Source organism: Sprattus sprattus (genome assembly GCF_963457725.1).
Source record: "Sprattus sprattus genome assembly, chromosome: 1".
NCBI lineage: Eukaryota > Metazoa > Chordata > Actinopteri > Clupeiformes > Clupeidae > Sprattus > Sprattus sprattus.
Window position 1 is genome coordinate 68009593 of NC_137920.1, and position 15910 is coordinate 68025502.

At 43.6% G+C, this 15910-nt stretch overlaps 2 protein-coding genes across 2 annotated transcripts; one reads left to right on the plus strand and one right to left on the minus strand.

The window, feature by feature from the left end:
• Positions 1-2483: 2483 nt before the first annotated feature.
• Positions 2484-6201, plus strand: rasl10b (RAS like family 10 member B; the record flags this gene model as incomplete). Its single annotated transcript, XM_080840148.1, has 3 exons — positions 2484-2771; positions 3907-4031; positions 5931-6201. 3 exons carry the CDS (start codon positions 2484-2486, stop codon positions 6199-6201), a joined length of 684 nt encoding a protein of 227 aa, XP_080696274.1.
• Positions 6202-9204: 3003 nt separating this feature from the next.
• On the minus strand, positions 9205-15837 carry gas2l2 (growth arrest specific 2 like 2; the record flags this gene model as incomplete). The annotated part of the gene is made up of 6 exons (XM_080846045.1): positions 9205-10990; positions 12874-13123; positions 13901-13997; positions 14378-14485; positions 14925-15163; positions 15483-15837. The coding sequence occupies 6 exons, from the start codon at positions 15835-15837 to the stop codon at positions 9205-9207; spliced, it is 2835 nt and encodes a 944-aa protein (XP_080702171.1).
• Positions 15838-15910: the final 73 nt, after the last annotated feature.

The window sequence follows — 15910 nt, forward strand, 5'->3', positions numbered from 1 at the left end:
TTGAAGATGTAATGTCCTAACTGCCATCTCCTAGCCTCTTTCTGATATTGGGAGGAGCGTATCCATCTTTACATTTAATCTATAGATTAATAATGACAAAAGTGAAGACTTCCTAGGGTGACCGTGTTGTTTATGGTGGGGAGGGATGCCACAATTAAATCTACATACTGTATAGTCTTCTATGTACTATATTCGATATACAATATACACCGATACATACACAAAAAATGATATGGTACCTATGTTGTTGCAAAACAGTTAATATCAAACCAAATCTCCAATGCGGATCAAAAGCCACTCCATGTACCTACCGAATGTAAATTAATCTCTGAGCTTCAAATCTCTCCATTTTCCAACCTCTTAATAAAACTTTATTTAAGAAAATGACATGCATAAGATAGAGATGGCAGATGGCAAAAGTGGACAATTGCAATGAGTTGCCCAACAGTCTACTCGGTGGCTTGTATCAAATGGCTGTGTAGTAGCAGTTGAGCATAGGGAAGAGGACCAACACTCATTTCAATGAAGTGGGCCAGTTCTATGACCTTAGATGAGATTTTTTTAGGCTCTGCCTCTGTTACAGATCAGTGAATCTGAGCCTATTGCACCTGGTTACATCTGGTAATGGAATGCCAATGACGTGAAGTGAACAGGTATCAAGCACGTGGTTACTAAGCAACAGAGGAAAAAGATATGGTTGCTAAGAGACAAGCATGCATTGGTGGGTGCATTCTGTGTGTACATGTTTAGGGCACTTGAGATTGTTCGCTTGAGATGAAGTAATACAGTCATTCATTAACCAGCTACAATACGCAGCTGTTGGTAGGAGTCAGGGGAGAGCGCTGTATTTTGTAATTGCTCAAAATTGCAAATAAGCCATTTAGGGGAAACAACAGTTTGCTTCTTGATAGGCTTACCGTTTTCCCCGCCATACATGTGAAGACTAAAAGCATTTTAATCCTCATCAGATGGATGAGGTGTTTAAGTATTTTGACACTACAATGCTTAAGGACAGCTCAAACAAGTAAATATATGGCAGCAAACATATAGCATTCTAAATAAAACCTCACAGATCAGAGGATATTTTTGGCTACAAATAAGTCATTTTTAAAACGGCATAGGTGCTAATTCAATTTCAGTGGCAGCAGTTCCATTATTGTGTCGTTTGCAACAGCAATTACATGTTCATGCTGTTTCTCAACATGCTGGTGGATGATGTGCGGCTGTTTCCTGCATGCATTTTTGACCCCACAGGTGAGAAAATGTTTCATAAATACTTGTAGAACCTAAACGCAAGATTGACCTCTTGGTCAAGGTTGCAGCAAATGTGACGAAGACGCGAAAGGAATGCCTTGATTTTCTTTCGGCGTTATCCGACGGGCGCTTTGACCGTGTGATGTCTGAGGGCTTCCTCGCGCTGGAAAAGAGGATGATCCTTCAGGACACTACGCTGCAGCCACCTGGGTATCACGTAGTCTACTCGAGAGGAACCAGATAGCCGAAAACTCGTGAAACTCGAGCTCTCTGTCGCGTCAAGAGCGCAGGTGTATTCGCAATGGTCAGCTTCCCACACATTCCATCGAATCTAACGTCCTACCTGCGCGTAAGGTAAGAGCATGGAGAAGGCGCCTGCACTGATGTCCAAAGCGTCTTGTTTTTTGTCTTGTTAATCGTTTACAGTGCTTATGGTGGTGTTGCATCAGTACTGACATGCATTTTGTCCAGTATAAAGATGATATCTCTTAAAGACAATTAAGTATTTCGTTTTTGCTAAATACCAGTATGTTGAAGAAGATTACATTGGTAGTGAGTTGTTTGTATTTTTGTTGGTAACGCAGAATGAAGCCCCAGTTCCCATTTTCTTTGATCCATGGGAAACACATGGCTTCTTTTACTCCTTTTCTAAAGAATGTGCTATCCTAACTGTGGAGCATGAACTAAATCATATTTTAAAGCGTACTATACGAGGAAAAGTATAGATCTGGCACAGTCTAAGAATATCCCGGCTCCACTTAAGTTTGGTGACCCTATTTAAAAAATACCTTCCAGACCTTTATCTCAAGGAAGTATGAGATGATTTTGTATGCCAAAATCAGACAGATATGTTGTCATCTCATCATGGTCACTTCAAACACCAGCATGACCAAACCTTTTTCACAATGTTACTTTTGGCCATGTGTATATTATGTCCATTGAGAATTGTATTACTCTTGCAAAATTGGCATTATTAATTATCTATTGTTTCACAGTTGAGCTGATGTATGGAATGGGCAAATATGCTGCCTTATGTGCACATCTTTAGTACAGTGAAGCAAATGCTTCCGTTGTCATGGTAAGTCTGATGAACTTACAGTAGCCTGCATCTCTCTTCCTCTACTCCCTAGGGTCCCCAGGGCTGCTGGCTTGTGAATGGGACAACACCGTCCTGCGCTCAGCTCTCTCTGCCTACAGCGAGACTATGCGGTACCTAGGTGCCCTACTAAATGCACTGGCCAGCAGTTTGCGAGAACAGGGAGGGTGGGACAGGAAACCGAGGGAGAGGTGGAAGTGGAGTGATGCCCCCTCCGTTCCGGATCGCGGTGTTGGGCGCACAGGGGGTGGGCAAGACATCCATCGTGCAGCGCTTCCTCCGCGATGACTACAGCGAGGCGCCAACGCCAGGCCAGAGCCGCAAGGTGTACCTGTCAGCAGCGGTGCTCAATGGACACGTGCATGACCTGCAGATCACAGACTACCCCGCCATCTCCAGCTTTCCAGGCAGCTCTCTACAGGTATGGCCCCACACCTACTGGTATCCTTTTACACTCACTCTCTCACACACACACACACATACACACACACACTGTCTCTCTCTCACGTGCGCAGGCACTCTGTAATACACACACACACACACACACACACACACACACACATGCTCTCTCTCTCTCTCATTACCTTACTCTCGCTAACACACACACACACACTCTCTCTCTCTCATGTGCGCAGGCCCTTTCTCACACACACACACACACACACACACACACACACACACACACACACACACACACACCCACACTCTCACTCTCTGTCTCTTTCTTTCTCTCTTTCACACAAACACATCAGATGAATTCGCACACTCTGTAGCACCCCAGGACAGTCTACCACACACTTTGCTGTAATTTAGCAGCCCCAGATATAATCTCACTGACTTTATGATGACTAGAGTGAAGGCTCAGAGGTCTGTGCAGATAGCAGCCAAATTAGATCACGTTGAGGTAGAGACTTTATTCACTTGAACTTGCCTTTAAAAAAGGGGGTTGCCCATTGAACAAACAACTGTTTTTTTTTTATTTTTATTTTTTATATAACTCCAGATTTCAGGATTATTCCAGCCTGGTTTAGGGATGTGCTCTTCTCTGGAAGGTATGTGAGTGCTTTAGTGCCCTCTATCTGTCTTCAACTAGAAAACTTACAAATAGATCTTATGATGAGAGTCGCAAAAATAGGTTGCTTGCTCAGCGCCATCATAAATGGGGGAAAAATGAGGACAGTTCTTAATCCGAGCAAATGTGGAGACAGTGAAACCCGGCTTTGATGTCTGTGGCGTATTTTTTATTCATATGCTACCCTAGAATGTTTCCTATGTATGGCAAAGATTGTTTGTATCGGCCTATTTGTTTAAAGATTAACACAACAATTACATATGTTATTGTTTCCCTTTTTCCTTTTTCCGTTTGATTCCTGTATGTCAAGAATATTTGAAGTTGTTGATGATGTTCTGTTAGAATCTAAAAACACTATTTCCCACTCATGTAAAACTGATAACTATTCTAACAAACCAGTTTGCTTTGATGTATGGATAACTACTATATTATTGTTTCCATATCTTTGTCATGAAAATGTACCTCTCCCCTGTCATTTGTGTAGGAGTGGACTGACTCCTGCTGTCGAGGTATTCGCAGCGCTCACGTCTACATCTTGGTTTATGACATCTGCTGCTTTGACAGCTTTGAATACGTCAAGACTATGCGCCAACAGATCTTAGAGACCAGGTACAAGTCTGGAATACAAAAAACGATCCCTCTCTCTCTTGCTTCTTTCAGTCAACATCTCTCTCTTTCTCTCTCTCTCTCTCCCGCTCTCTCTCTCTCTCTCTCTCACACACACACACACACACACACACACACACACACACACACACACACACACACACACACACACACACACACATAGCCCCTGTCTGTCTGCCTGCCCTTATAACTTGACACTGATTACTGCTGCTCGTGTAATCATTATTAAATTCAAACCAACAGAGGCCAACTTCATACTGCTGACTGCCAGGGTCATGTTTTGTAATCACAGCCTCTCTAGAAAACCAAATGCTAATACTAATAATGGAGATTATACTTCCATATTACTCCACTTCCTATTATCAATTCAATGGCATATATACCTTTGGGTTTTCACAACCTTTTAGTGTTAATTACTTACCAATGTCGGGAAAAAACTAAAAAAAAAAAATGTGTCATGTATGAACGACCAATTTTCTTTGCCTTATTTGCTGAACCAAAAAGGGAGCTGTAAATAAGCTGGACCAGAGTTTGTCTGACAATCACAAAGCCCCATTTGTGCCACAAGAAGTTCAGACCATTTGCGACAATGACGCCTCAGGGGACAAGAGGCGACATCAGCCGCCAGTACAGGCCTCAGTTTGATTGCAAATTGGCGCTCTTGAGTTTATTTTGGCTGCTGGTCATGTCGGGAAGGGACGAGCCCCCGGGCACTTGATTTGTAGAGGGAGAAGGGGGGCTAGAGATGTTCTTGTCAGCGGCTCCAAGATTGATTGTGAGAGATGGTGTCACTCGTCAGCCTGCGATTGCGTCAACACTGGCTCACTGCGAGAGCAGGCAGCAGTTTTGGTGACAGATGCTCATGTTTTAGCGATCCGCTGGCCAACGTGGTTCTGTCCACCTGATTCGTCATAGTTGAATGCGCAATTCCGTTTACTGTGTGGAGAAACCAATCCCTGCCAATTCGCGGCATTTTCTTCTGAATTAACAGACCAGTTGTGCTTGTGTGATGGGAAACTAACAATTCCTAGCCAACAAATCATTCTTTTGTGTTTCCCCCAAAACCTCTTGTGCCTCAGTGCGATGCACCTCCGTCCGCGCTATAGGCACAGAATCAGATGAGTCTTATTTCATGGCTGGGAGGGATGTTGTGTAGCTTCACAGGTGGTAATCTGGGCGCCATGTCAGGGGCGGGGGGTTAAGGGATGCGGGACCCGAGGCAGGCAGTGATGGATGGGGTGATGAACGCCCCCGCGACCTCTGTCACACGCTCCACTCCCCAAGATCCCGACTCTGCACCCAAACGATGAAACGTCGAAAACCACAACAGCGCTCTGATCAAATTATGCATGATCCAGTCAATCACGTCCCTGTTTAACTTAACCTATCCGTTTTAACTAACTGCAAGTTAATAGAGGCCTTTATGTCACCAAAGTCTAATTAAATAGCACCATCATTATACATCCAACCAGCAGGCATTTTTATTGGACATCTGTACTAAAGCAGTTGCCCCTTAGAATTAACAAGTAAGAGCACCACTGGGAAAATAACAATACACATGTTTAGTGTATCCCGCACTCTGATGTATCGGCACGTACGTTGGCTAATATTTTTCGGTAAATGGAGAAATGATGAACAAGGCATTGTTCGGGGAGTTAATATTCCAGTCACATAATCCATGAATAACAATGCAGGATGGGCGTGCATGTTTCTCCAGTCTAAATTGGAAGGTGTGTGAGGTCATCACAAGTGATATGTTTGAGTGGGTGCAGAGGGCTATCTTTCACCACGTAAGATATCCATACAGAATGTAAAGCAAGACGTTACATGTGGTTACACATTCATTGCCTATTTGTGTGTGTGTGTTGTGTGCATATGCAGGGTGATTGGCACAGCTGAGGTGCCCATTCTGATCGTGGGGAACAAGCGGGACCTGCAGCGCGGTCGGGTCATCCCGCGCCACAACGTGTCCGACCTGGTGCGCAAGACCTGGAAGTGCGGCTACGTGGAGTGCTCAGCTAAATTCAACTGGCACGTACTGCTCCTGTTCGGCGAGGCGCTGCGAAGCGTCGGCTGTGCCCGATGCAAACACGTCAACGCCACCATTCGCTTCCAACATGCACTCCGGAGGGAGCGCTGCGCTCTCATGTGACTAGTGACTCGCCTTGCCTCCCACCTTCTCCCCTACTATTGCGGAGCAGTGGATTTTAACCAGAGCAAAACGATCTGCCAAGCCAAGAAGAAAACACCTAAAGCTTCTTATCCAAGTCCCACCCTGTATGTTTTTTTAAACAGACCACTGGCCAGCTATGTGGCGCAAGCCTAAAAAAAGAATAAGTCATCACGCCACAACAGTGAGAATGCAGCGCAGCCTCAATGATTCATCTGACCAGGGTTAAGGAGCTGTCTTCTGTTGATTGCTTGGCCAGCTAAACAGATCTTCCAGCTCTAATGAGCACAGTACTTTCTTCCTCTCCTGACTGTAGAAATATGTGAACGATTTCTATGGCATTCATTTCGCATGTGTCTGCTTTAGCAGATAATCTAAGTTGTCTGATTAATTAAGTAATTCGATCTCTGTGAATCATTTTACAAGGGATTCATTACCAAAGTTTATTCATTGTATTCAGAGGTATCGGAGGAAATCGTAATTGCTTCCAGGAGCAACACCAACGTCAGAGAACAGAGAGAACTGCAACCTAGCCTGTTCAACTGCATGTGAATGGTCATCCATACATTCTGATTCCCAAATAGAATAAATGCTTCCTTTTAGTAACCATATGCACAATATCCACAGACCATCCGGTCAAATCTGGATCCCATTTTAGTTTGTGTCCAAATATGCATCAACACCAAATCTGCCCATGGGTATGGTATGATTTAAATGTTTTGCCGTGTAGATGCAATGGTTTGAAATTTAATTTAAGATGAGTAAATGTATGGGCTTCCGTCTTTTCAGTCCTTTGATACTGCTGCCAGCCGGGGCGATAGCTACTGAAATGCTCTACCTGTGTAATGAGTAATGCTAGTGGACCATCCCCTTTTAAGTCCAAATAGCCTACTGAGATTTTTTCCAGTTGCCAGTTTCTAATCTTCTCTGTTCATTATAAGAGGTTCTGCTGGAGACTTAGGCATGAAAAGACCCTTGACGACAGGGAATTTGCTCTTTAGTGGTAATAGTGGTGTGTTTTCAGTGAGAGGTGTGGTGTTACTCAGTGAGGTTTTTGCATGCGTGTCAAGGCATGTTAATAAAACGAAACAAAATGGGAAAGACAGTGACTTTTAGAGTATTTTGATTTGACTGCCCTGTTAAAGTACACATTTTTCACTTAAGGGCATGAAAAATGACTGTGAGGAAACAACCTCAGCCCCAAAATGGAATGAAAGGGAATTATGTATCCAACTCTATCCTGTTCTGTCCAGAAGTGATGCATCCACTTCACACAGTACTTTGCAATAAGGGCAATGGTGTTAGTGTAGAAATTAGAATAGGATTGTATGGTTAAGACTGAAATGTTATCATCCTTGTTCAATTCTTAGGGTCAAGTTGGTGTGATTTTTTTATAAAGACCTTGAGTAATGTTTAAGAATTGAAGAGTGGCCTTTTAATTTTAAAAGATTCATTCAGAAATGGCAAAGAGACCACAAAATTGCTCCAACACAATCTAATCCATGAATAAAGTGCATTCTTAAAATGTGAAATGATTCACAACTGATTTCTGAAATGTGGGTACAAATGATTTGATGAAGAAAAAAAAATCCCTTTTTATCTATCGGTGTGTATTGTGTACGTTATGACAAAATGTTATTATGTTATTATGTATGTAATGGAAAAAAATCTGCAGGAAAGTTTTCATTCCATATTCAGTGCATATTAGGTCTCTAGACCATGCCCCTGATCTCAAGGTTAAGCTGTGTAGGCAAAATCTGCTGAGTGCCTGACCTCAACAGAAATGTGTTGAGTTGAGTATTGACGATCAGCATCAGGGAGGTGGTGAGGTGTGTGTCTGTGTGTGTCGATGTTAGCGGAGGAGGAAGGGTGGCGGGGAGCGAAGAGATGCAGGAGTGATCAGAACAAGCACAGCTGGTGTAGAGTGTTGCTGCTCCGATGATGCTATTTATAGCGCCCCTGACTTCTGCCAGCAGTTATTTATAAATCTGCAAGCTGTAAGTGCTAAACGCAAACTCACAAGGTGACTTGGGAAAGGAAGTACTTGGGAAAACAGGGAAGACAATGGCTGGGTGCTTGAGACATGGTGGTGTTTAATCCAGGGGAATCAAACCAAGCACAAGCCTTCATGCACAAGACATCTGTCATCATCATTGCAACGATGAATTTGATCATCAGAAAGAAATGCATGTGTTAACAAAGACATATGATGTACATTTTCTGAGTAATCCCCACCCACCACTGACATATTTCCCTTTTTTCTGAAATAGAACTGGCCCTATGATTACGTTGACAAGTGACTGTGCTTGGGGAGAATCCAGTGAACGCTTAGATAAACGGGCAGAGCAGAGTGACATGTTCTGCTTCTATAAAGCTGATTCCTCCCTTGTCTTGGCACCGAGAGCCACATGACGCATGGCTGTGACCGATAATAGGGTTTCTCATCCTCCATTTACTTCTTCTTTTCTCCCCTTCTGCTTTGATGCTGTTTGACCAGGTAAAAGGCTTGCCTGATGAAAGCACAGGCACTCCCCAGCATAGCAATGCTGTCACCACCACATGGGGGGAGGGGTTGTTCCAGACAGCTTGTTTATGGTTTCAGAATCACTGAAAAAACTCCCTCAGAGGCTGTTTGAGGATTTTTTTTTTGGCTGTTGACTGTTTTTTTTTTCGACAAGAAGACAAAGTAATTATCATAATGTGCAGAAAAAACTGTATCAAGCAATGATACGGAGAGGTGGCATTTCAAACCTTTAAAAATGTAACTTGTGTAAATTGGAAGATAAGCAATTACCTTTTTTAATTTACCTTTTTGGTTACATTGTTTATGTGCTATGGCTTGTTCTGGCTGTGGTTCTTGGCTTGTGTCTTTCAGGTTCAATGACTTCAGCAGCAGTTGACAGGCTCACACCTGAGGCACATGTGAATCTGATCTCAGTAGAAAGTGTCTGTATACAGTGTGCTGGATACAAAAGATGGGAGTGCTCAGACCCAGGTTTCCAGCTCCTCAGTCGAACACTTAACAGCCACTCTACCGCTCTGGACACCTTCATATGGAGAGGTCTGCATTATGCTCCTAGAGTTCAGGTCCATTGGTCTTTTAGTGACGGGTCTCTCCTCTCCTCTATAACTTTGTAGCTTGCTGTTTTTCTCTGATGACATCCCACCTTCTGTATAGTCCTTGCCCGATCCTGACTCTTTATTTTCACTGGTCCGCTGACAGGATATTGGCTTGGGAATCTTGGAGGGCTTGCGATCGGGTCGGTGGTCTTGCCTGGGACGTATGAGGGGCTTCAGTTTGAGCTTGTAAATGGAGGGCACCCTCTCTGGTTTCCTCAGGGACCTCCTTTGCCTGAATGACGATGGCCTGGATCTTTTCTGTTTGTCGGAGTCCTTGGTGGCATCACCGCCATCCACAACCTGACTCAGGATCAGTGCGGTCACAGCCTCCATCCTCCTCCCCTTTGATTCCAAACTGGAGCCTGTAGAGGACCAGGAGCTGGCTGTGCAGGGCTGGGTGGGCCTGAGAAGGGACGAGTCTACCACCGCGGCAGCCTCTCGCCGGCTCCTCCGGGAGCTGAAAGGGAGCGTGTTTACCCAGCGCTCCACCGACACTTTCTCCAGGGTCCGCCTGCTGTGCCGGAGCTCGTCAATCACACAGTCAAAACCGAGGTCTTTAGAGTTGCCAGACGTGGAGGAGACGCAAGAGGCCTGCTGCTGCCGTACACAAGATGAATCAGCGGGTAGCGTTGAGCCTGGGGACTGGTGGTGGGAAAGCGATTGAGTCGACTGAGGACACAGCGAGGAGTGCTGACTGATGTTCTCCTCTGCCGTGCTGCTGCTGCTGCCGTCATCAGAATCCAGGTTAAGTTCCTGCAGATTAGAGAGGATCTCGTGCTCCAGGCTCTGGTAAAGGATGGCCTCCTGGGCTGGAGTGATAGGCGGTGGAGTAAAGAGGCAGGCTCTCTCCACAGTCACTCTCTGGCCACAAGGCAGCTCCTCACCAGGGCTGACCGGAGGATTTGAGGCGCCGGGTACATTTGAGCTCTGCTGGCGGCTTTGGTCATTAAGTAAGTCCTGCCCCTTAGCTGCAGGAGTAAATACATTCCGTTTGGGCATACTTTGTCTGCGCTGTCCGTTTCCATGCAAGGCACTGTTTGGTGTGCCTGTCGTCTGCTCGTCAGGAGCAAGTTTCTTTTGTAAAGTGTTACCTCCTAACAGACCAAACAGGCTCTTTTTGATATGCCTGAAGGGTCTGGCAGGCGATCCATGTGAAGTGACACCCTGCCTTTTAGGTGAACTATACCTCCTGTGTGAGTTATGACTGTTCCCAGTGACAGAGTGTTTGACGGCAGAAGGAATGTTCTGTGGGGTCGGCTCTTGGACAGGTGTATATGGCCTCACCGGCCCAGGTCCTCTTTGTCTGTCCGAGATGCTCTGGTCATCGCCACACTTATGGTCACTGCCAGCTGCACTCTGTCGAAGCTTCATGACAAATTGAGATTTGGTGAAGGTTTGGTTCAGCCTGGTGTCTGGGTCGCACTGTGACTGGAGACCTGGGTTCTTCTGTATGGCGTGTGGGGTGGGCGTCCGTAGATGCTCGCGCCGGGGCTCGGGGGACAGCGCTGTGCGGGGCAAGCTGGTTGTGTGTCTAGGCGCTGGAGACACGCGTCCAGCTTCTCGGCCCATCCTTGAGCTTGTGTTAAGACTTGAGTCATCTTGGCTTTCAGAATTCTGTCTGCGTGCAGGTGTGGAGGCCCTTTCACGAAACCTAGAGCACACAGAGATACACTGTTAAAGCCCTGACAGTCTCTTTTCACTGAAGCAAGGTTACTGCAGTTGTTCTGATAACAGGGACTCACTTAACGACATGTGCTTTACCAGTGAAGGCCTGTCAGACAGCAGCAGCCATAAAAACCCTGATATATGAATGTTTATTCACTCGCCAATCCCTATATATGCTCTATGTAATTTATGATCACAGAGGGCAGCTGCTCTTCGAAGATCAAAGGTTCAACTCCCAGAGAACACAAGCACTGATAAAAATGCATGGCTTAATTCCACTGCACTTTGCTCTGGATAGTCTCTTGCAAATATGAGCAAAATGAGAGACATAATGTTATTATGAAACCTTATAAAACCTTCCTAATGAAATAGCTGTACTAGAGCGAATTCTCAATAACTTGTTCAGATTATACTGAACATGTGTGGCTGTTATCCAGTCTTTTGTTGTACTGTAATTTTGTGGAAACTTGACATATATGGATCTAGACAGAACATGAGTGGCATACATATATCGTAATGTAGAATTATGTCTATACAGGATTTCTATACTAACTGGAACCTTTGCTGACTTAGGGGTCTTTTATCTCCTAACACTGTCCTCTCCAATAACAGTGCAGTTGGCCAGTTTTAAGGACATAGGGAATAAAAAGCAGCTTTAGAAAATAGCATTTTCCAAAAGCTTCATGCATGTTATTTTTAACATCTGCTAAACTTAGAATGCAACAGTAGTACACAATCTGAAATGATGAAAACATCATGTCAATATTTTAGTTTTTGTGATAAAAACTGACTTTAGGACATATTTGGATTCAAATTTAAATTTGATTCCATAAAACATTCGGGCAATAGAAAAGTGAAAGACAAACTGGTTAAGGTGACTAGCCTCAAATTCTTAAATGTAATGCTGTTATTATAATGTTAAAAAATAATGCTTAAAAATATTGCTGCTTCAAAATACTACTAGGTGTTCTTGACAGTGCTGTTTCATGCAAAACACTTGAAGTTAAATCAAATCCCAAACACAACACAAGGGGTTCAGTACCCAATTATAATCGCTATGCATTAGATTGTCTTGCATCACTTCAAATGATTATATGCAATCATCATCCTTGTAATTACTACTATATGACTGTTTCTCAAGTCCATAATCACACATCATCATGAAGTACCATAAGGTTGACTGACTTCAGCACCGTAACACATGGTATATGATGAATAATAAATGTGAACGTTAAATAATACAAAAAAGTATATTAACTGAATCATCTGCATTCTGATTGGCAAATAATGGTCTACATTGTCCTAACAAAAAGCTGATGGTCTTGAATCAGAGGGACATGTAAAAGAGAAGATTTAACAAACATGACGGCAGAATAAGGCCTGTTTCAGTGTTTGGGAGGCATGATGGCATGCCTTCTATATATAAGCATGTTTGCTGTGATGAGCTCTGTACGTCTCAGTGTCATTCTGTTCGGATATGCCGTCAATATTTTTAATATGTAAATGAGACAAGTCATTTTATCGATGTTGACCCAATGGACAATGTTATTTAATTATATCACTTATTATCCACAAAAAAAGTTCTGCAGGTCAGGCTGCCTCATTAATAGGTTCACTGAACTCAAACAGGGCTTAATGGTTCTGTGGTATTTAACGACATTTAGTGATTGATTATTTCTGCTGTTTTCTCACGGATGCCAAATAGACACGCACACCATATGACATCCATGCCTTCTCTTTAGAAAATTAAGATTTAACACCCTAAAAACAGGTTCACACATTTCCTGACGTATAATCTTGCCAGGTAGTTATGTCATGTCAGCAAAGGTAATGAGCCTGACGACAGCACTTTTGTCACCTTCCGCTTACCTTTTTGGGGAGGGGCTGCGCAGGTGGCGTAGCCCAGGGTCGGGGGAGCGGGAGGGGCAGGGAGAAGGGCCAGGCCTCACGCTGCGGGCGGAGCCGGGGGAGCTCCAGGCCACGGGCTGCAGCGGGGACTGGGCACGGCTGAGCAGCAGCGTAGTAGGGGTGCCGACTCCAGCCTGGCCGTCCTGCCGCGGGCCCAGCCTGGCTTTGATTTCGTGCATCGGGGTGGCTGGGCGCTGGGCCACCTTGTGGCCTTGTGTGGAGGCAGAGAAGGAGCTTAGGTTAACAACTGGATCAGGCATCATCTGATTTATCTGACTGACTATGTCTGATGTGATGGAGGTCAGGTGAGGAACTCACCAAACATGTCATTTCAGTGCTATTTGTCGTATTTTATATTAAACCATCATATCAGGGTATTGTTGATAAGTTTCACAATAAATATAAATAAATCTGGCATGGTTCGTGTATTAATCATTTTGACCTATGTATTAAATATTGCGTAGTTTTGCTCGATCTGATTTAATCCATCTTTAATCTAACAATACAATGACATTCCCTGCCTATTGCTGAAATTCAATTTTCTGCATCAATAGCATCACATCCAGTTTCGGACACCAGGCATAAACCTCAACGATTTATTGTGTTAGCTTGCATCCTTGAATAAATCATGCTTGCAATGCTTGACCAAGATCTAAGCAGCCAATGGGGATCAGAGACAACAGTGACATCGATGGAGTTGTTTGGACTGTGATGTCACTCTGTGAATCAGCCAAGGAGGAGGATGGATGCCATTGTGGCCCTTGTGATCTTTTTTTCTCAAACAGCAAACATTTTGCTGACATACTGGGTTAAGGCAAAGTAGTCTTTGCCGGTGTGCGCCTCCGATGGGAATACTCTGAGATAATTGCAATAAGTCATAGCATTACAAGCAGTCCATTTAGAAAAAACAGCCTTTGGATGATTTAATATTACTGCCTATGTGTACAGCACACAAAGTATATTGGACATCTTGAAGAGATAGACTCACTGAGGGAGGTGCAGCGGCAAGGGTCGTGTTTGTCCAGATAGTGCTCCAGGGTGTCCCATCCTCCACCCACGCGCACCATCACATGTTTGCGCAAAATCTAAAAACACGCACACACACATACACATACACATACACATACACATACACATTAACATTGAGATACACAAACACGCACAAACACACCCCCACACATGCACAGACACACGTGGAGGTACACACAAATGCACGCACACACACACACACACACACACGTACACACAAGTACATATACACATACACATGTAATCAGGGTGGTCCATTTCATTAATTTGTTATAAGTAGACAATACTTAAGTGGAGGTCGAAATGGACCAGTGATATTCTGAAGCATTGTAAATCACTGGTATACAATAAATTACAGTAGGGGTCATTCCGTTTGTTTTTATGACTGTTAAAATGGTGCAATTGATTAAAGTTTAAGGTGTCACATGTGACATACCCGCACAAATATGAGGGTGCTGGAGTCTCCTACTCTATATTTTCCCTCTGAGACCTTGACCATGGGAAACTGGGTAGGACATGTACATCTGCTTATTAGGCCTCGGACCTGTATGTTTAAAAACAAAATAAACAAACAAATATATGAGAAAACATATTTAACTTTAATCTGTCAGTATATCACTGGGCTAACACTGAATAAATCCCTGAAGGTCACAACTCCTAGTCATCAAAACCACCCCTGCAGAAACGTATTCTATAGTCATATAAGAAAGTGTAATTAGAATAAAAATGTGACCCTTTTGAGGCATTTGAAGGCAGAGCTTTCTATCTCAGTGTAACCTACTTTTCCAATACCCTCTTCATAAAACATGTTCTTATGCTTGTTCCAATTTAAGAAACCTTTATGGTTCAGCATTTAAACCTCATGTGATGATTTTTTTTTTTTTGTATTTTCTGTCAACAAAGTCAGGCCTGTTTGTACAGGGTGAAACTTCGCGCTTTAAGATGTCATGAAAAGTTCACAAGGGTTATAAATTTCAAGTCACCATTTCATCAAGATTCTGGGTGCTGGATAAACGCCTCTGGGGTTTGGTCAGAGGAGTCTGCTCCATGGGCAAGTCCATTTCCTCCCTAATCTCTTCCTCAATCTCCTGCTCCAGTTGGATAAGGACAGGGGCTGCCATGCCAAAGCGAGATGCCCGGCGTGCCACTTCAAGCAGGCAAAGAACAAAGTTCTTTTCATTCTTTCGCAAGACCAGATCATCTGTCTCGAACATCAGGACATCTGTGAAATGTTTAAAGGTGTCAAAAATAAGGCAGAAAAGTAGTTTACTGTCTGGAGCAGCTTACTTTTTACACACCTTAACCACATTAGAATGATATGTTAACATAACTCCACCACAGGCCTAAAGAATACAGATGTAATCCAATGTCAGAATTTTTTCAGATGAAAATTGGTTGAATTGCGCCATCTGGTGTCAACTCACTTATCTTCACACAGCATAGGTTGACATTACTGCGCTTCACATCGTAAAAGCGGCCTCCGGCAGATAAGGTCATATTCTTTTTTTTGTGTTCAGCTTATCCGAGAAATTCATTCTTACCTTGAATATCCATCTGTTTGCGACACCAATTTATGAAATTGGATATGTTGTCCCGTGCGAGAAAAGTAGTTGGTTGAGCGGAGCTAATGCATGTAACTCCAGATGATGGCAATTGAATCCCGACTACATGTCCATATGTACAAAGAAAGTCTTCTGCTACCCTAGTCACATTATTTGCATGATTACATAGGGTAGCCCCTGTCTCCAAAACTTCAAGGATGTTGTTCACGTCAATGTCGATGCTGTACAAGTCCTTCAACCATTCTGCCAAATCTTCTTTCATTGCATACAGATACTCTTCACTTGATTTAAAAGCCTTGATGCTCTTATTTGTGGCATGCTGAATCCCAGACATAATAATACGTGTCAAAAGTTTTCGAAAACTGTCCAAGTAATGTTAAGCTTGTTTCAAGTTTAAGTCCGCGTAT